This window comes from Rhamphochromis longiceps, linkage group LG1 (genome assembly GCF_057381845.1).
Source record: "Rhamphochromis longiceps isolate RC_006_pf linkage group LG1, R_longiceps_female_GT1.1, whole genome shotgun sequence".
Taxonomy (NCBI): domain Eukaryota; kingdom Metazoa; phylum Chordata; class Actinopteri; order Cichliformes; family Cichlidae; genus Rhamphochromis; species Rhamphochromis longiceps.
In genome coordinates, this window is record NC_140557.1 from 31,844,754 (window position 1) to 31,867,167 (window position 22,414).

At 40.8% G+C, this 22,414-nt stretch overlaps 1 protein-coding gene across 2 annotated transcripts in view; it reads left to right on the forward strand.

Moving 5' to 3' along the window:
• The window catches only part of tspan4a (tetraspanin 4a), a 201,212-nt gene that overhangs the window by 38,504 nt on the left and 140,294 nt on the right, over positions 1-22,414 (forward strand). The window contains exon 2 of one of the 2 annotated variants that reach the window (XM_085407106.1): positions 9,498-9,577. In XM_085407106.1, the coding sequence (XP_085263232.1) occupies positions 9,515-9,577 (63 nt within the window). In that variant the 5' untranslated portion in view covers positions 9,498-9,514. Of the gene's footprint in view, positions 1-8,222; positions 9,578-22,414 lie in introns of those variants that run through there. The other variant, XM_085407099.1, reaches the window with a different exon arrangement.

Below are 22,414 nucleotides of genomic sequence, written 5' to 3' on the forward strand. Positions count from 1 at the left end.
GGTGTTTTGCGCCTCTGGTATTCTTGCCAATTCCTTTCTGTGTCCCGCTCATGTATTGACCCATGTGCCTGTTCATCTTAGCCGATATGCCTGACAGGAGCTTCCATGTAGTACTGAGGCAGGTTATTGGTCTGTAGTTGGAGGGGACCGGTCCCTTCTTGGGGTCCTTGGGGATCAGGACCGTCCGGCCTTCAGTTAGCCATTCCGGGTGTCTCTCGTTAACTAGCAGCTGGTTCATTTGTGCTGCCAGACGCTCGTGGAGTGCAGTCAGCTTCTTCAGCCAGTAGGCGTGAACCATGTCAGGTCCTGGTGCTGTCCAACTCTTCATACTGGAGACCCTTTCTTGGATATCTGCCGCTGTGATGGTTACTGGACCCTGTTCAGGGAGGTCGCTGTGGTCAGCCCTCAGATCCTCTAGCCACTGAGCATTGCCGTTATGGGTTGCATCCTTCTCCCATATGCTCTTCCAGTATTGCTCCGTCTCCAGCCTTGGTGGTGCTGTTCTCTTATTGTTCCCTTGCCACTGAGAATACACCTTTGCTGGTTCTGTGGAGAACAGCTGGTTTATTCTCCTGCCTTCTATCTCTCTGGTGTACCTCCTCAAGCGGCTGGCCAAGGCTGTGAGTCTTTGCTTGGCAGTTTCCAAGGCCTCAGGTATGGACAGCTTGCTGTATTTCTTAGGCACCTTATTTGTCGCACCTTTCTGCAACTCCGTTAGTTGGCTAACCTCCCTCCGTGCTACTTTGATCTTGCCCTCTAGCCTCCTTCTCCATGGAGGGTACTGCCCCTTGTCACTGTTCAACTTGTAGCCAAGCATCTCACTGATCACTGTTGCCGTATTGTAGATCAGCTTGTTAGTGTCGGTAATCGTGGTTGTAGGTATTGTCCGTAGTGCTGCATTAACATCATCTAGCAGACCTTCTGAGGGTACTTCACGTAATCTTGGTAACTGGCTACGGGGGATCCAGGTTTCAAGCTTGGCCATGACCCTATTTTTCAGGTCAGTTCCTCTCGCACTCAACGATCCTTCCTATCGCACTTGGGGCTATGTACCCAATCTCGGGTGGGGGTGATGATATCGCCCCCCTGACCTGGCGTCCTGACTCCTCCTTGCCGTAGCATTTGTGTTGTACCTCGTCAATCTCTAGCTGTGAGAGCAGTCCCTTCTTTCGAATGTTGGAACACTGAGCTACTAGTTGTTTCGCCGTCATTGTGGATGTTGGGTATCAAAGAATCCATAGGTCCCTCATCCTATTCATGTAGCCCCTTCCGCCGGGGTCACTTAGTAGCATTCCAACAACGCCCTGTTTTCGTCTCTTGCCCACCGATGCCTTCTTGTTCCAGTAGCCCACTTTTCGTCAGGGTGCCCTGGTTCCTCAACACCTGACGCGGACCTTGTTGATCCGGGCGATGTCCGAGCCGGCATGCCTTCATATTTATGTGTGTGTGTGTGCGCGCGCACACACACACACACACACACACACACACACACACACACACGTGTGTGTGTGTGTGTGTGTATATAAAAATCTACTAAGTGTATATTTTATGAATAAATATAAATATATCACCAAAATTTCAGCAGTACTTTAAAGTTAAAATTATTTGCGCTCCTTTTAATGTGAGAGATAAAGTTATGTAGACATTAAAATGATTCCTGCCTTTCAAAATTGCTAATAAGCTTTGGTTAGATTGCTTCTAAATACATATTTGATTTTTGCTTTGTGAAGTTCAGTTTCAGCTTTCAGAGCCTTACAATAAGAGAAGGAATAGGGGAAGTAGGCTAAATTACTTATACAGTTAAAAACCCCTGCGTACTCGCTACTCTTGGTCTACTCCACATTTAGTTCAATTCAGTTTAAATATATTTTGCCAAATCACAACAAAAGTCATCTCAAGGCACTTTATATTGTAGGATAAAGACCCTACAATAATAGAGAGAAATCCTAACAACTAGAGGACCCCCTATGAGCAAGCACTTTGGCAACAGTGGGAAGGAAAAACTCCTTTTTCACAGGAAGTTGCTGAGATTGGCTGGTGGTTAGAGGAGGAAGACAGGAGGAAGCCGTGCTGTGGAATAGAGCCAAGGATTAATAATAACTTATAATTAAATGCGAAGTGGTTTATAAACACATGGTGAGTAAAAAGGGTTTAGAGAAGGCGAAACACTCAGCATCATGGGAAGCCCCCAGCAGCCTACGTCTATTGCAGCCTAGGATTCAGGACCACATGGTCCAGCCCTAACTAAGTTGTGTCAAAAAGGAAAGTCTTGAGTCTAATTTTAAAAGTAGAGACCTTGTCTATCTCCTGAATCCGAGCTGGGAGCAGGTTCTACAGAAGAGGGGCCTGAAAGCTTTTAAATATCCCAGGTACCACAAGTAAACCAGACGTCTGAGAGCGAAGTGTTCTATTAGTGTGATGTGATACTATGATGTCTTTAAGATAAGATGGGGCCTGATTATTCAAGACCTTGTATGTGATGAGAAGGATTTTAGATTTGATTCTGGATTTAACAGATAATGAGTATTCTAAATTGTGAAAATATGTACATAGCCTTTTGAAGCTCAGATTCTTTTTATTTTATTTGTATGTATTTTGCATAGCTTGTATTTCTTTGGGGTGTTTTTCATTGTACTTGTAAATTTGTAGTTTTTCTAATTGTTTTTAAATGTTTTTTTTTCTATTCTATTTATCTGTCTATGCCTATTTAAAAAAAAAAAAAAAAAAAAAAAAAAAAATCTTGATCTCAGTGAGACTGCAGGCAAAGCTGGATCTATTAGTATGTTCCTCAAGCGGTTACGCAAACTTTCTACTGATAACAGAATTCAGCATTATCTTTTTGTCAAAACACAAACCAGCCGATTTAGATTTCTGACTGTGAAAGAAGAAATGTCAAGCTGTTCTTTCCTTCAGGTGATTTTAGACACGCTCAAGGTTGTAGATTCAGCCCTGAATCCAGAGAAAGTCGTTTTGTGTGCTGTTGTTGCTGTGCTTCAGATTACGTCTACATATTTAGGTGTTATTTATTATTTAAACTCTAAGTAACAAGCAAAAAAGACCCCAGTGTGTTTGGAAGAAATCTGAAGATATAATAATCTGTTTCTCCCATTAATTCTGTTTTAAATAGTATCTCTTATTATGTTCGATTACCATTTCCACTACAAGGCTCCTAAATAATTTATTTTCTATTTGTTCTGTGATTTGCTTTTTTTACTCTGCAATGCTGGTTTCAGCTTTTACTAAACCCTTTAGTCACGTATCTTGATGCATATATTTTGTCTTATTGTCTGTAATTCTTTGTCAGCAAAGCAAATTTTAAATCCCTCTTAGTCAGCTGATTCGGTAAAAACATGGCTATTTCTCACAGGAGCGGCTCTTATTAATCTTCATTTCCCTGAGTCTTCAATGGTGTCATGGTGTCATGATGTTGTGAAAATGTGCTTTCAGTCAGCTCATATGCCTCACATTCACAGCTGTGTTTTTGGACAGTGATGTCCTGACAGCACCTGAGCCATGCATATTCTCAGTATGTGATAATTAAACACTAATAATAGTGTGATATTTAGGCCTGCACATTACCCATGAACAGAAATCTGCAGGATCTGCGGTGCAGACATACAGTAAAGCTACTTTTTAAGTTTTTTTTAAATTTTTTTATCAGGACTTAACCTAAAAAACACGTTTTCAGTTATTTAAGCTGTATTTCAGCTACAGCAGTCAAACTACATCAATAGGATATAAACGATGGAAATAGCCATTGAGCGCTTATCTGTAGTTTGTGAAGCCCTTTTTAGGGGCTTTACATGTTAGCATGATTGCTTGGCATCATCTGAAGTGGCTACATTTGGAAGAGGTGCTACATTATCAAAACACTCACAAGATCTGGTTGTAAGATGCATCTATACTGCATGAGAGCATTACTTGGATATGTTATCCATCCATCCATCTATTCATCAGATCACCAGTCAAAGGACTAATGCTAACTTTCACATCTATGGCCAATTTAGAATCACCAGATAACCCAGCGAGCATGTGTTTAGAATACATCCATGCCAGGCTATTTAGGGCCTTTTTGGGATGACTTTGCATGCTCTCCCAGGGCCCAGGGTGGAACAGTGGTGCAAGAAGGTCCTGGAGTTGAATCCAGATACCAGAAATCTTGTCAATTACGGGTAAATAAAAATTAAATAGAATTTTACTCACCAAAACTGGACCATGGGCTTCTTGGATGACCTATACCACACATGAGACCATTTTGCATGTGCTTTGGCACAAAAGGCACCAAAGCTACAAACACTGTTGAATTAGTTCAGGTAAATCCTAGCAGACAGCAAGCAGCCTAGTTGGCACCCACATCTCACCCATTCCCTGATTAAAGTGAGAGGTTATTAAAAATAATCACAGCCTCGTGAGCAGGAAAATTAGAGGAAGAGACCAGGCTGTAAACATAGGGTGCCTATAGGGACCCAACTTCAAGTACCCATTCAAGGAACAACAGTTTTTGGCACGTCAATGATCTACTTTTTAACCCCAGCGGTTGGTTTCTGTTTAATAATGACAATTTTTGTGTCCAGTTTGATTTTAGCCTTACTGATGTTTTTTAAGCACATTATGATTTTTGCATCTCATTCACACATTTACTTGAGCCCTGTTTTGTAAACTCTCAATGATTTTTAAAGAAAATAAACAGGCTGCTTTAAAGTAAGAATAAAAAGTGTGAAAGTTTGACCGTCCAAAAACTGCATTATCTTAAAAGTGTGAAGTGAAATGTTTTTTGTGATTGCATAAGCTTAAATTCTACCAGGCAAACAGCTCTAAATAATTTGCCAGGCTTCTGGAAAGGCCATTCTCATTTCATATGCTCATATTACTGCTCTGTGCGCACTGCAGTCATCCTTGTAGACTGTTTTGTCATTTAGTGGAGATATTCATAGGAGACTCATACTCCAGCTTTAAACAAGGGAAAGCAAGCCAGACTCCTACCCCTTTATGGCTGCACGGAGACCGGAGTGCAGCGCAGCGCACTTTGTGCATCTGACTGAGCAAGGCTGTCCGTTCATATTATGCTTTCACATTACAACGATCCATAAAGCGTTTTAATGTGGGCCCATCTACAAACCTTCAGTCTGAATAAAGCTAAATTAGTTCAGTTCAGTTCAGTTCATTTTTATTTCAAACATTTCAAACATGTGCCTTCACAATCATTACAAAATATCATTCCATTATTTGTTTGAAAAGGAGTAGGCTGAAGTATTTACTTATTTGTCCCTACCCCCTCAAGTTTTACCTCTCATTCATTTAATTTTTTTTTTTTGTCTTAAATTACATCATGCTGCTTGCCATGCTTCTGTTTCCCCATGCATTCGTACATGGTGAGGAGTTCAAAGTCACCGTGAGCCCTGTAGTGCCAATGCACCCAGTGAGTCTACGATGAAGCTGTTTGTAAGTGGAAATATAGACCTGAAGTGGAATCCACTTTACTGCTGCACTTGCTGAAGTTTCCTGCTGCATGATTCATTTCAGTCTGTATATTTAATGAAAGTGACAGCAGATTGCACCAATTAGTGGGATAACTGACGTAAAAGTAAGATGAACCACATCCTGTGTAAATATTTTTTCCCCTTACATGCTGTGATTGATAAATATATAATAAATGGTATAAATATGCTCAAAGAGAGAGAGAGAGATGTGGTAGTTTATATTTGGAGGAAAAAAGAAATGAATTTATACGTTTCTTGTTGAACCCGTAAAACCTCATCTACAGACATTTTACTGGATCGTGTGTTACAACATTAGCACGACACATGAATGTCCATCTGTCACTGTGATGTTTTTTAGTTTTATTGTCCAGGTTCTTTCTAGCTTTGTGTTTTTGTCTATCTTTGGAGTAGGGTTCTGTATTCTCCTGCAATTTATCTTTCTGTTATATGTTGTTTATTTTCTTATGCCTGATACAAGTTCTTCATGGTGTTGTTATTTCATCCTTTCAGTTCGGAGCTTCTGTTTTGTAGATCCTTAGGTTCATTCTGTTAATCCCCCTTTGTTTCCCCATTCTGTTCCTCTGCAGTCTTTTGTCTGTGTTTGTCTTTTTGTCTTGTTCCCTCATTTTGTTGTGTCAAATAATCGTCTCTTCAATCAGTTGTGTTGCACTCTTCCTGTTTTATTTTGCTAAGTGTTGTTCAGTTTAAGTCCCTCTTGAGTCTTCATGTTAGTAACTCTCGGCTATGTTCTCACCTGTTCTCTCTCATCTCAATATCTTGTAAGTGTATGTTGTCCGAGTGTCCCTTTGTCCTTTCTCGTGTACTCCCTCATGATTGTGTCTCCCTGCTCTTGGTTTCCTAGTTTTCAGTTCTGTTCGGATTTTTGAGTTCATCCCTTGTCTCCCGAGTCCTGCATCTGGGACCACGTCCTGCCTTTCTGTGTGACTATTATATATATTATATTCAGTGAATTTTAATGCATTTGGAATAGTCTGTTGCTTTAGCAAATGCCATTGCTCACAAATCCAGGAAATCTTCTGTTAGATGATGAATAACTCCACAGCAATGCAAATGCAGTTGGATCATCAGAGTTGCAGCAGAAGTGTTTGTGTAGATCTTGTTGGTGAAGATGAAAACCAAGCAAAGAAAGCATGTGACCACTATTGTGAGCCTGCCACCCCTGCTGAAAGCAGATGGAAGGGGAAACGTAAAATATCACGTGACAGTCATGTGATAGCATGTATAGATAGAGGGCACACTTTGCTGTGACATCAACAGCTGCAAGTAATTAAAGCTTCACTGACTGGAACGTCATTCCTTATGCTGCACTGGTTATTAAAATCGCAACGTTCGGATGTGAAGATGAAGTGCTTAAAATATATATATATATATTTTTTTTTTACAACAGCAGCCAACTCAGATATGATATTTGCACTTTGGCTTTACTTCATGTTGCTTAACAAGGTCTGCCCTTGTTTTTCTTTTCATGGATAAAGGGTATTTTTTCCTACTCTTTCACACCTGACAAAATTTTGATGAAAACACTAGTAGCCCAAAAATCTTTTCAACAACGTCAGTCATTCAGTAAGCCAAATTCATTCTCCTAGCATAGGCTGCCGCTGCCTCTGCGCTCTGACCAAAATACACACAGGAGACAAAACAAAAATCCATTAAATAGTTGATGCAGCCTTGAATAAAGTCAGTACCTCTGAAGCTTTGAAATGTCTCTGTGGACTCATAAAACCAGTGACCCAGATGGCTCCCAGGTTGTGGGGAGCATGCAGTTACGCTATTTTGTGTGAATGTCAGCGGCCGTGTGTGCCTTCGCACACACAGAGACACACTTTAGGTGAGTTGTTTGTCGTGTGAAAATCCGTGCAGTGCGAGGCTACGCACACAGATATTGTATGACCCAAGTTCAGGTCCAGAGAGAGACAGAGGGAGAGAGGAACATGACTGAAGTGTTGAGCAAGAACAACCTCTGCATGTGGAATGAGTTCCAGGCGGGAGGCAGAGAGGAGAGGAGGAGGAAGCACTAGTGCAAGTGCAGCAAGCTTCTCAGCACTGGTATGTTAACAACACGCCAGGTTTTGTGTGCGCCTCTGTGTGCACGTACATCGTGTGTGCGTGAGAGAGAGAGAGAGAGAGTTATCTAGTAGATGGTAGGGTATGATTGCCGTGTGCACGAGGGAGGATGGAGCTGCGAGGCACTGATTGGTTGTGCACTCTCATAGGGTGTGGCCAGAATGTGAATGACTGCTCCTGCCTTTCGCGCTGCCAGGTTTTGGGGACAGTTTCTGAGGAGGGATGGGGTGTGTGAGACTGTGTGTGTGGAGGAGAGAGCATTGGAGCCTGTGAGAGAAGGCAGGAAAGAAAAAGGGAAAGGGGGGGCAGGAGGACAGAGAGAGAGAAAGAGAACAGGAGCTTGTGAAGAGAGGGAGGGAGGGAGCTTCAGGCAGCGAGGCTGGACTACCGCTCAAACACTGCAGTCTTTCTTTTGCTTCTCTGAGGAAGCTGTCTTTCTCTTCTCGCTGCCTGTCTCTCCTTCTTGCTGCTTCTTCTCTCGCTGCTTGGCCATGACCCTGGTGGACACCTTGATCTCCTTGCCCACCTAGAGAAGAGGAGAGAAAACGCTGTAGCGGAGGAGGGAGACGAGAGGAGGGGACAACCGCACACTTTGCTTCTCTGATGAGAGTCTGGAAATTAATTAACCACCATCAGCACGGGGGGGGGGAGAGCAGAGAGGGGCTCAGGATTAGAATAAGAGGGAGTTGAAGAGAGTGATTTGTTAGATGAGAGTGGAGAGACGCAGAACAACCCCTAGACACTTTTCAGAGACAAAAGGTTCAAGTTAGGGCAGGAACTAAAGAAGCAAGGAGGAAATTGGGCAAGGCAGGAATTCCACAGGGATACAAATTGAAGAAGCCAAAGAATGGTCTGCTCATCAGCGTCATTCATCCTTTCATGCCTTCTTCCATTCTTCCTCTCACATCCATAACACCATTCTTCCCGCTCGCCTCCTTTTCTATCTTAGTTCTTTTTTTTTTTTGCTCCGTGCATGTCAGCAAAAGCACATCGCCAGTCACATGCCGAACACTCAGACGCAACTAAGACCAGAGAGTAGTGTTTCATTCTCAGCGGACATGCGCTCTGTCTCTGAGTAAAAGAAGTTGATTAACCAAAGCAGGGGTGCTGTTATTTGCCAGCCAGGAAGCACCTGCTCAGGAATTTCTCATGAGACCAGGTAGGACCATTTCTGGATCATTTTGGCAAGCCCAAGGCGCTAGAGAGGTCAAACTCTCCAAGCATTTACCTGATTGAACCTTTATGAGATGAAACTGCAGATCAGCTTATCTGGGAGCATCACACCTGTGTGCGAGGGATTAAAGAGATAGGGATGTGCAGATGTGTACGTGTATGTTGGGATTATGTCCTAAATGTTCAGATTTACACAGATGTTGTGGCAGGATTATGCAAACTGTCCTGCAGAATATATAATATATAAGATTCAAAAATAGCAAGTCGGTTGAAGTGAATGGCAGCATATTGTTTTCTCTCAGATTACATCAGATCACGTGTGATCCCACTCTGGGTATAATTAAATCAGTAGTTCAGGAGTTTAATTATTTTGAGGCTAGGTTAGAAATACTACTGAAATCCATCTCGCAGCCCCCCCTCAGTGGAATACCTCTTTGTCCCTCGCTGTGGACTTTGTTCAGACCTGAAGTGCACAGAGTGACTATTAAAGACTCCTAAAGGCTCATTCAGCTTCCATTATGAGACGCTCGAGCACAGACGAGACTCCATATCGGCGCAGTCCATCTCTGGACAGCAAACCCGACACGCCGCCGTTCACTTCTGGGTTTCACCGCTTTAGCGGAGAGTTCGAGTATAAGCGGCCACCGTTTGCGTTCGGCTTTCACACAACAAAGGGGCCGCAAACATCCAAGGGACGCTATGCCCAGGGCAAGAAGTATGTGGTGTTTTACCTGGACCTCTCCTTCATATTCCTCCTAGAACTGCGGCGCTGCAGGATGGCTGAGGGTTGCATGATGGCCCTGCGATATGGAATGGTCTTCTTCAATCTCCTCTTCTGGGTGAGTTCTGTCTTTTAAAAAAAATATATATATATTTTTATATATATATGTAAACATATATATACATATATATATAAATATATGTATTCTTGTGCATGACTTTTGAAGAGGGGAGACTGTTTGTTTTGCTGAAAGTGATACTTTGCTTCCTCGCCTCAGATTTTTCTTACCCCGTTTTTTTTTTTTCCAAAGGAGCTCTCTTATGCATGTCTTTGTAACCACAGTGATGTTAGAGGAGTGAGGAGGGGGCAGAGTTGAGAGAAAGAGACAGATCATGCATTTAGATCATGTGTACAAAGCCCACTGTGTGGGTGAGTGGAGCCTTTTCTGCTCCCTATACAGTTCGTTGAGTGTGGGTGTGCACTGCATTGTTTGCCGTGTTAAGCTGTGACACATTTGGAGCTTGCATTATGTGTACACTAGTTAATCACAGAGTTACCATTGTGTTATAATTCTTCACCTACCTCTGCCTCGCCCTCCTCCCCATACAGCAGCACTTCTTAGTTCACCAAGGCATCTGCTGTCAGTCTGCTCAGTTCAGTTGATCGTATCTTTTTGCTGTGGGTTGAGGGTTGAGCTCCGCTGTGTCTGCCTGTCTCGATCCATCTCTGATAGCCCCCGTTACCGATCACTTGCATTTTCATTGTGAAGTCTGTCATGTTCCCCAGCTGTAAAGATTTCAAGCTCGTGTTGTTTTTTTTCCCTCGCAGACTCCTGTTGTGCACTCACTTGCAACTTCTTGGAGAGCTTTATGGGGTTTTTGGCCTCTGTGGTTACCTTTCTGGGATTACTTTGATTTGTCATACGTCTGCTCTTATTGGTAACAGAATGAGATGAGGCCTTGGGCACTGAAATGCAATCTAGCTGCCAAGATGCAATCTCCCTCAAGGACTGAGTGACCTTTTCACCTCTACATCTTCAGTCAGCTATAAACGGCTGTCAGAGAAGGGTCGCGGTATTTGTTATTAGCACTCGGTGTGCATGTGTGACTGTGTGTGTGTTGCCACTGGGGATAAATAATGACCACTTGACCGAGGGTAGCTATAACCTGTTTCTGATAAGCCAGTTGTATTTGGTAAGAACAGAAGAGCTCTGCCAATTTAAAACTAAGGATGGTACATTTTGACTGTTTCGTCCCAAACTTTTTGCAGATGATTTTTAAATTTTAAGGGGATACTTCAGATTCTTAAATTTGAATATTTTTTACATTGTAATGTGGATGTCAAACTCAATGTATGTGGGCCACATACAGTCCACTTTAATCTTAAGTGAAGTGAAACTGGCCCTTTCGGTTGGTGTAAAGAACTTTTTACTATATATTTATTTATAAATATGCAATTTCAATGATATGTCTCAGTTTTTCGATATGTTAAAGAAATGCTGCTGCAGTAAATTAATGTGGCAGCACAAGTCTTTGGGCTTAAATTGTAATAATTTAATGTGTAAAATCATGGCACAAGCTCTGTTAGCTCATTGCTCACAGCTTTTTTTTAGTTCACAGAAAGTGCTCTATTTTTACACAGTGGCTCTATTTTCATTGATAGAGAAAAAAACAAAACAAACAATAATTTTTCTCTCATTTAGTTGTTTATTCATTACTTAACCACTTTGCTGTAGCATGAATGGCCTTGGGGGAGGTCTTTACCAGTTGAAAAAGCTGTAAAATGTAGGAAATTACTGTTAATATTCATGCTTTTTCCAAAGCCCTCCAGTGGGCCAAATTGAAGTTGTCACCAGAATGATTCTGGCCCCAGGGCCTTATGTTTGACACCCCTTGCATAGATTGTATGAACAGTGTCCTGATGAAAATATATTTGCCCTTTACTTTCACTTTCAGAAGGAAAAACAATGTGACAGTTTACATCCTGCCTGAAAACAAAGCTCTCAATAGCTCTTTCCCTCTCTTACAGTAGACTATTTATATTTATAAGATTACCAGGTGAACTGGAGGTTCACCTGGTAATCTTTGAGACAAATTATTTGTCTCAAAGTTTCATGGCATTAACACTTCTATAAATAAGTGTTATAGGTTAACCTATAGGTGCATAGGTTTCTTCAGGTGTCGAAACAAACTTAAATATATGAGACTAATGTGTGCAAATAGAGCGACATAAATAGCAGCTCTGTGCAGTGAGAAGAAAGGTGTGGTCGTATTTCACTGAGCGGTGTTAATATATTTATATGCTACCCACCGTGTTAATATAGCGGTGTTAATATGCTACCCACCGTTTTTAATGCACCAAGACTTGAGGCTTCTGCACAGTGCTTGACAAACTGATCCACTGAGGAAATCATCTCTTAAGGTGGCATTATTGCTTATTTGCCACAGTCTGACAGCAAAGTGGTTGGCATTGATGTTTCCATTGACAAAGTTATTTCACGTTGTTAAAGGCGTAATAGAACAGACCGGTGTTTTGAATCAAATTATATTTAGTAATTTTATTATCCAAAATGTTTTGAAGAAATATCAAATCTGGGTTTTTTGGGGGTTATTAACAGTCATTTTTATTTGCCAGTGAATGGGGCCATATCTCCTTTACCCATGCCAGCCAGTGCCAGTTGACTGATCTGATCCTAGCAACTAATATTGAATTTGCCAACACTACTTTCTGCTGTTTCTTTGGAAACGTTTGAGCTTTTTGAATTAAACCTTGTCAATGTGTCAGTGTACGTGATTTGCCAGAGTCACATCAGATACATTTTTAACTTACAATCAAGTGAAAACATCTTCCATGACCCTACGCTGTGGTACTTCACAACATCGACAAACTACAGCTTTTGTCATTGTTTTGAACCCTATCAGCAAAAAAATAAATAAAAAAATGCAGACTTTAACATTTTTTTCTTATTCCATAATTAAAGTGTTTTCCTCCAAGGAAATAATGAAACAGGTTATTTGTCCCTAAATGATGTTAAAGGTTTGGTTAGACTTAAGTCAGGAGGCAGAGGTTGGTGGTTAAATCGCTGGCTCCAAGATACCGAACCCTCTGATGCATCTATGTGAGTGAGCTTAGGTATAGTAAAGGGTTCTGTGTGTCAGTGGGTGAATGAGCCTTGTAGTAAAAATGCACTACATAGGTGCCAGTCCATTTACCATTTCGAATTAGGTATAAACAGCTTGATTAGATTTATGAACAAAAGTTCTCCAGTGAAGTCAAAATTTGAGTATTAAAGGTTTTTTTCAGTAAAATGTGGGTTTTTTTGTTTTTTTTTTTGTCAACCCGTCCATCCACCTCGATATCCTTCCTTACAAAATACGTCTTCTCTTACTAAACTGGCACTTGTTCCTAATGTGGGCATCAGAGGGTTTTTTCATAATAAAATGCAACTTTGAGGCATATTAAGCTGCTTGCTGTCAACAATAACAAGTTTTCTACATTGCATCTCAGTGCACCACTAATATACTTCTACATCGAGCTACTCAGGTATGAATTTTCTTCAATTAGCAGAGAAAATAATAGTCTTCCATTTAAAAACAATTAAAGTATTACAGAGAACGACAGGAACCATGTGAAGAGCACTTCTCTCATTTTAAAATACATTTTTATAATTCTCCATAAAAGGTGGCGGGTGATAAAGTTTCCATTTAATTACCCCACTTTCCTTGAAATTAGGTTGGAGCGAAACGGTAAATTCCAGTGCGTCAAAGGTAAAATGAGAATATAGAGTGAGGAAAACACACTGATGAAAGATGAGGACTATGACAAAACATATCATCTGTAACAGCTCACAATACCTTATATAATGTTAGGGGTTTATTCTGTATTTGAAGAATGCCAACTAAACATTCATCTAACAATTCAGCACAGCACCAATCAGTTTCTTCCTTACCTACGGACATACTCCACTGTGCCCACGACTGTTTAACGTGGTACTGGAGCATTACTGATGAGCATGTTAGTGAAGTTAAATAATTAAAATATGATGTCTTAGCATATAATAAGACAGAGACAGATGACTCACTGATGACTGGGAAAGAGGCTAAACAAAAAGTTTCATGTGATGATATCCTTTTTGATTCATATAAACAGAAAAAGTTTTAACATTAATTAACACAACGAGAGTTAAATTTAAACCACTTTTCTCTGACAGGTGGAGATGAATAAAAAAACCCCACAGCATGCATACTGTGAGAAGTCACACTGTCTTGTGTGAGAGTACAGTGTTTCTTTTTATAAACTCTATTTAAATTATCTTGGAATATGTTTGTGATGACCTTCAGGGAGGTTACAAGCTAAGAAGGGTTATTTTGAGAAAAGAAGTGCTCTCAGTTGGCACTTTTCCTTTTCCAGTGTTTCCATAGTTTAGTGGTTTACACATTCACCTCGCCAGCGAAAGATACAAAGAAACAGACACAAATCCCGTCCTGGTTGTGTCAGGAGAGGCATCTGGCATAGAAATCTACCCAGTCAAAGAAGCGGTGACCCCTTGTTGCAACATATTTGATTTTAATTAGGAACGAAAGTGGCTTCCTTGAGAAAAATCACCTTTTCCAAGGTGATTTTTTGTTGTATTAAAGTGACCTGAGTGAATTGCAAGGTGAAAATGTTTCTCTGGATGTTAGTTTTGTCCTTAAAGAGCAGCGACTGTAGACATTTAAGTGACAGTTCTCTGTGTTTCCAAATACAAAAAAAAAATCAGGAGAAACTTTTCAAACCTTTCCTGCAGACTGGACGTCTTGACTGTTGGGTTTTTTTTGGTACCGAAAACATTTTTTTTTTGTCCCAAAATATGACAAAATATTGTCAGACCGCCTCTGCTGGTGTCTGGCCTTGCTTACTGAAATCAGGATTGTTAAAAAAGCTGAAGAGCAGGCCTTGTGGTGTGTAACCCAGCACAGTTTCTCAGAGGAATATTTTCAGGTCAAATGAATACGACACTGCCAAAGATTGAAGGCAGACCTCTTTGCTCTGTTTTATTCTCAGCTTGTTATCACACGGCTCCCTTGTGGTGGGCAGAAACTGACAATCATCTGTGCAGGTCCGAGAGCAGCGGGAGGTGGAGGAGAACCAAACTGTGCTGGAAGAGGCCCGGGTGCTTTTTGTTACTGTGGCTGTTAAAATGGGTGAGAGAGAGAGACGTGAAATGAAAACTTGCTCTGACGTGGCTGCTCAAACATGTAAAAGATTTTGTGTCTGTTTGATGATGGTGTCGATCAGCGGGCATTCATGCTCAGTTGCAGATAACATATTTTTCTGTTGCTGAGACATGCTATTCTTTCCTGTTTTTCTTTGGTTTGCACTGAAGTGGGACACACTCACTTTTTTAAGTGACCGTGGCTGTGCTTACGCTCAGACAATAGAGTCATGGCAGAACAAGCAGAGCCGTCAGGATTTTGCGCCTATGTTGGTATCAAAAACCAAATTGTTCCAAAAGGGAATTGGAAGAGGTCAAGAAGACAAATCTGAAATGGGTTTGTGAGAATAGCTGTAATGATAGAGGCCAGACCTGCTGGTCTGTCACAGATGAAGGAGGTGAGCATGGTTGTAAGAGGTACAGATGATAACAGTAACTATTGGTGGGATAAGTGGCATCCCGCTCAGTAGGCTGGTAGAGCTTTGAAACAGGAGGACAGCGGGGCACATACATCAAACTGCACTATTGTAGCTCATGTGTCACTCTCAGGCCAAATTTTTATTCATGCTTTTTTTGTAACTTACTGATCTTTGAAGGTAAGTTTCCCCAATTTCTCAGTTTGTTCTGTTTTATTTGAACTCAAAAGTCTCCTGTTTTTGTTTTTTCTTAGTTTCTCTCGGATTTTATTTCCCCAAGCAACTGACTTAGACTCTGTATTTGAGAGTTTTATCACCTCTGTTTACATGAGACAGCATCCTCTTGCAGATCTGTCAGCTCAGACGTTGCTCTGGTAATAGAAAGAGAATAGAAAATGAGGGTGAAAAACACAAATTAGGTCCTAATTATGCTCTTCATTCCACATACAGAGATATGAGTAATTTAGCCTGTAATGTTATAACTGTTATTACTATGTATTATTACAACTTTTTATCTTTTAGTCTCTTAGTTCTTTCTCACAGAGCAGAAATGTGTAACAAAGCCATTAGGATGAATTCTCATTACATACTTTCATGCCATTAAAAGGTGCATCAGCTTCCAGATTGTCATGGAAACAAGTCTTTTTCTAAGCACTGCATAAAAAGAAAACACAAGATCTGTGTGTGTGTATGTGTGCTTACCTAGTATATGTCACATACTTTAGTGCAAATGAAGCCAACAGTTGCTATCACATCCCATTTGAAATTGGAATCCAGTGACTCTTCACTTACTCAGGGCTACAGTCAGTTACTCTTGTTTTAATTCCCATTACTGTAAGTGTGTGAAAACGAGCTCGGCGCTCTGACCTCGTACGTTTACGTCTGTGTGGGTGGGGAGCAGCCTGGGTATCTCTTCTTCGCAGACAAAATGTCAAACAAATCTATACAAAAAGAGAGAAGCGGATTTCTGTGCTCCAGGACAAATGCTGATTATCCCCTAAATGTAGGAGCAATGACTCCACCATAAAAATGCAAAAATGGGCATCTTGGAAAAATATGCAACAATTCACAACAGCTAATCGTCTTGAGCGGAAACCACCACAGAGCTAGGGGGGGAAAATACATCCCACAGCTGCAAAATACCAAAATAAGACTCATTTACAGCCACTTTTTAATTAATCTTGTTAGCACAAACGTGTCTTTTCCATGCTGCAGGGGTGGGAGGGAGGGGTGGGGGGAATCCACGGCATCAGCAGCAGCAGCAGTAGCGGGTGAGCCTGGGACAGAGGAGGGATAGGAAGAGAAGAGGCAGAAGGAAGAGACGGAAGATGTGTCCTCTGAAGTTGTGTTTACTTGTCATCGTAATGTAGGTCAGAGCCCAGCGGAGGATCCATAGATTGCCAGAGTTCTGAATGGGTTGCATCTGTCTCCAGTGATTTAGCCAGATCAATAGAAATGGCCTTTCTACTGATTTGAGATCTGTCCGCCCCGCCCAGGCTCTGCTGCCACACAGTCCATCGATTTGCAGCTGGACCGGAGGGGACGTGCGCAGCATGAGCAGTTCAGATAATAGGTCTGCAGTCTGCATTTGCTGAGTATGGCATGTTTGTGCACACAGCTCACAGGCAGAAAAGTCATTTAATTGTGTGGAAACTTTTTGAAATAGGGAGAGAAGTAGGGAATCTCTCCATTCTTTCCTTTTCTATATGTCATTGTGTTCAAAGATGAAGTCCTACAGTACTGTGCAAAGGTCTTGAGTCACCCCTCGTTTCTTTAGATTTTGTGAGGAAAAATGGGAAATAGATGCAGTGATTTATTGAAACATGCAAACATACACAGAAATATAGTATTTAAAGCAACAGCAGGGATTGTACAGTTTTAGCAATGTAAATGTCAATAATTGGTTTAATCTTTATTCTTCAGTCTGAGCTCTTTGAGCAAAGCTTTCTTGTCATTTCTTTAAGTCTTCAGGAAAAGTTCTCCAGGCTTCTTGAAGGACATTCAAAGCTCTTCTTTGGGTGTTGGCTGCCTTTTTTGTCCTGTTCTCTGTCCCACACCGCTTCAATAATGTTGATATCTGGGCTCTGGGGAGGCCAATCCATGACTGATGGTGTTCCACTGCGTGTTTGGAATCGCTGTCATACTGAAAAAATCAACCCATTGCCAATTAAGTGCTTTCTAGCTGGCATTTCATGGTTGATAAAAATCTTGTGGCACTTTTCTTCTACTGTTACACCAGTTTTGATAAGATCCTCAAAACTACTGGCTGAAGTAGAACAGACTAGCCCTTTATTGTCAATGTGCAAGTAGAACTAAATTGTGGGTGCTCCACTTGATTACTGTGCAAGGAATTTAAATACACAAAACAAGACACATAAAACAATACAAACAACAATTAAAAGTGATTTTCAGTTACATTCTTGAATAATCTCTCTTTCTAAATAGAGGGACAGTAACTGTGTGTGTGTGTATGTAAGCGTGTAAAACCTGCAGATAGTCAGATTAACAGTATTTTGTCTCTATCTGCCATTCTGCAATTCATCTCACATAAACAAAAACGTGCGCACAGCGTGACGTGAAAAAAGGCACAAATTGCTTAATTGTTTGCTAAATGTTTGAGGTGTGAACATTTTTCTTGTAAAACAAAGGGGGGCCTAGCAAAAAAAAGTTTGGGAACCACTGGCCCAACCTAATAAGGAACACAGTCTGGAAACAATGGGGAACTATATAAACAAGAAACTGTGAACCAGAAATAGAGATAATGAAACTCAGAGGCACTAGGAGAAAAGAACAAACAGAAGAGTATCCAGCTGCAACCCAAAACTCATCATAACCTATAATGAACCATAAAACCTATCGAACAGGAGAACAGAACTATAATACAAAGACACCAAAAAAAGTCCTAATTTAAAATGCGTTCCCTGCTAAATTGTCTGTTATGTGTAGACACAACACTGAGTCATCCCTTGAGTTAGTTGACTTCTCTCTGCTTGAATGATTCATAGGTCAGTGTTAAGTGGTTTAACAAAAGATATTTCTCTGAAAATGGTCAAGTACAAGGACTCAAAATGAGTGACAAAGCAGCCGAAGAAAAACTTTGACTAAACTGCAGAAAACCTAAAAAACTATTTATAAAGACCACTAAAAATTTACAAGCCTGGCAACTCTGATACAAAACACAAAGAATGAGCGTTAGTTCAAGACTTTTGGAGATTATTTTATATAAGCTCAAGTTTTAAGCACTGAAATCACACTGTAGTTTTTAAGGCAGTAGGCATAAAAGAGTTTGAGCAGCGATCATCTGTCAATCAACGAGAGCTGGAAAATAAGGTGTGACACTGTGGGAAAGTATGAGGAGTTGTTCTTTATGGAAAGTAAAAGTCCTGCCTGTGCCAGTTCACCATGTTTTGAGCAAGAAAGTATTACAGGAAAGTTTGACTCCTTGGAAGCAAAAGAAATGAGGGCTTACTCAAGACTTTTGGACTGTAATTATGTGTTTGTGTTTACCCAAAATCAAGTTTTATCACGTCTGACACATCTTTCTTTTTAGTAGTGTAGGTAGCATTGTGGTGCGTAGTTAGTGTTGCACAGTCTCAGTCAAATATAACCTGACTACAGTAAATTTATGTTGTGACAGATTTTCCTTCAAAGATACCCTTTAATAAAAGCCCTCCGGGGTTTTTATTGACTCAGAAAGAGGCTTAGGTGGTGCCTCTGCACAGCTGCTCCGGCTTTATCACCGCTGCCAGTTTAATACTCAAACCTCTTTGATTCCAGTTTTCAGCTTTTTTAGACACTAGATTTTGGCATTGCCATAACACTGACCTACTTGAGGCATTCTTTAGCTTTTTAAAATCCAATTTTCTTCATGTCTCCATGGTTATAAAAAGCAACCGTCACATGAATTTTTCAGTTTGAAGTCATGACTTCATTCATAGCAGCGATATTTATGCATAGTTTCATTTTCTTATGTAATGAAAGGAATGGCACACTTTGCAATGATTAGGGATGATGGAATTCTAGATTAAAAGCTGTAATAAATCAGGCATGTTTATCCTTCCACCTCTTTAAGTTGTAATAGTGGCAGAAAAAAAAATATTCGTTTGCATTACTTTAATGTGCAAAGCCTTTCCTCCACATCCTTATGTGCAAAAAGCAAATAAAAAATGAAATCAGTGAATGAAATTCTAGACGATGTTGCTTCTCTCTGTCTCGTGTGATTGAGCAGGGCTATACTAGGCTTTATGGCTTTTCAATCTGTGATGTTTAAAGTTGCTTAAAAACTGTCAAGGCATCGAGGGAAGCCCAGAGTAAACAAAATAAAAAAATCCAAACCAACGAGTAACCTGGATTCAGTTCAGTGAATGAACCCGACTAAAAAGCTAAACTCTGTCTTCATGAAGGTGAGCTTCTCCTGCATGCTTCCCTGCCCACTCAAACAATGCATTATTGTTTTGCTGATGCTTTTCAGTGGCTGAACAAAGTTGAAAAATGTTTTGATAGAAAACATGAATTGTGCCCTTTGTAGGCTGCCAACTTTGCACAAATCATAATCCATACTTACTGTTCTTACCAAAATACATGGCCACTTCCTGCGGTTATAGAAATGGACTAAAATGTTGTTCTAAGATTCCTGTAATGATAAACACACTTTGTCTCTGTGATCATTCCTCTTGATTGAAATATGAATTTATAGTTCTGTGTTCTTCAGAGACATGTAAACATAAAAATACACAGCAACAGTTTGTGTGTTAGTATCATGGTCAGCATGCTTTCAGACCTCTGAATTTCCATGCACGTCTTTTTGCAGGTTGTTTCTGGTAGTTAGAGAACGACTCTACCAATCAGAGTTAGTAAGTAGAATTAAGAATGACAGAAAAATGGCAACAACTGCGAATAAGAAAGATGTGAGTATGCAAGTTGTTCTGAATTTATATGAAAGGAGAACTCCCACATCTTTCATCAGTGCAAAACTGGTTCTGACAAGACCTATGGCAGCTTCCAAATGGAAAACTTGGTTTGCAGCAGAGATAAGCAATGAACTTGGCTTGGCCCAAGGTAAACAAATAAATCTCTTCCTCAATAAATTAACTATTGGGCATGTTAATCACTGAAAGGTAAAAGTACTTCTAGTCAGATTCAAGGTCCGGCATGGCTGTGCATTGATCCTGTTTAGAGCCTACACAGATCTTTGCAGGTCATGGTCTACATGCTGGAGCTCTGTGCTGTCAATAGGGGGGCAGAGGGCAGTGATGAAAATATCTGGAACAGGCAGTCTGTGGGCTGCTCTTGCTTGTGTTGTTGTTGATCCTTTAGCCCTTTAGCACCTGCTGCAGAGAAACCCAAAGTCATAGAAAACAAAGAGTTTCTCTGTAGTGAAGTGATTCCATCCTTTTTTGGGGGCTTATCCAGTTCAGGTTTGAAGGCAAAACCGAGTGTTAAAAATAAAAAACAGAAAAACTGCCTGTACTTTTGCTGTTGCCTTGTTGATCTTTGATTATTTATTTTTCACGTTTCTCATTCTTCGTGGTGAACGCCACTGTTGCTCCTTTTCCCTATTCAAGCTCATATTTTAACTATGCAGCATTGAGTCTACACATAGCGTCACCCCTGAGCTCAAGCACGTTTGTGTAGGTTGTATACCCAAAATCATTCACTCTGCATAGCCGAATACCTACGCAAACTGACACAAAAGCAGAACTATGGATTCAGCTTCAGGCTAGCTGTTTCCACTAAGCAGGAACCCTGAGGGTGAAAAACAAAGCCAGAAGAGAAGGGCCAAAAAGTGCAGTTCCTCAGTGGCCACTCGAGGCTTTCTCCATAAATTTTTCTCCATATTTGTGCTGAAATGCACAGTTTTCCTTTTTTGTTTGGTCTCGGAAGGCAATTTCAGCTTTGTTAACAACTTTACAGGCGGAATGTTTTGTTTTATGACGCAGCTGAGTGGGAAATGATTTCCAACCAGGCTCCTAGCTTTCTGCTAGACTGTCACCTCCGGTATTTTGAGTCAGTGAATTGACCATTTGACTGTGTTTGTGGTGTTGGAGCTTTTTGAAGTGATTTAAAGCAAATATCTAACATCTAATATGGCTTGTTGTGTGGTTAACTGTACAGCTCATCTGTGGTGAAATATTAAGGTTTTATTTATACGGCACGTTGCTTCGGAGTGATTAGCAAGTGTCTGTGCGATGTAACCATGCAGCCGCTGAACGCACCTTGCTAAATAAGCTTCCTGCCATTAGATAATTGCTTAGTACGCCACCCTGTATGGTCACTTCCTATGCATATGTTTTTACTGAGTAATCCATTTAAATCGGAATTCAGTATCAGTGGCACTTAATTAATGAAGAAGAGCTCTCCTTTCCCTCCAGCACATCTCCAGATTAGCCCTGAGACTGAGTGGAAGTACTTACAGTGCGCTCAGTTTTCTGACAGTGAATATTTCATCCACTGCATCAGTCTGGCATGACTGCAGTGAAGCTGCTCATCACACCGATGACCTTCTGATGTCAATAAAGAACATCTCTTCAAACAGTTGGGTGGACATATTTGAAAAATTAAATGCAATAACAATAATAATGATGTAATACTCCGTTTATAAACGAAACAGCCCATGCACTAGCCAGCAGGTTCAAAAATGTGTGCGTCTTGTAATCCCAGCGGTCGCTGCAACTGTGTCAAAATTAATATACGCTGAGCAATTACAGCTGACAGATCTGAGTCATGAAATTTTAAAATATTCATAAAGGACACTTGAAGTTGGGATGTGTCAAAGCAATGTGCAGCACAGGGTGAAAACAGCATGTATCTGCAGAGCTGTGAAAGGTTAGCCTTACACTGTTAAAGGTGGGTCATTTCTCTCTCTATATATATATATCTTTTTTTTTTTTTTTTTTTTAGGTTAGCATTAAAGGATTAAGATGGCAGACTTGGAATTTAAGCCCACTGGGAAGTTGGAGAATACACTGATTTGAATAATCATCCGTTTAAATGAGATTTACTCAGAATCAAGTGCTCGTCCATCAGTATAATCCCACCGATTCCTGGTTTGTTTTACTCGCCTGTGTGTAGTCGCACGAGGCACAAGTGAAAGGTGGAGAAGTTCCGCTGCAAAGCAGGCGGGGAGATGGAGACTCCGTCATGTAAAACAAGGATGTACTGTATCTAAGACTGCACATATGGAGAGATTTTGTGTGTTAGTATACAGCAGCGGGCTGTTAACCTTCGCATGAGCGAGAGATCCCCGTTGGTCTGTCTCATTACAGATGGAGACCAGATGGAGGCAGTGAGCTCTAACACCCCACCGACTCTGCTGACGTAGGGAGGGAAAAAAAAGAAAAGAGGC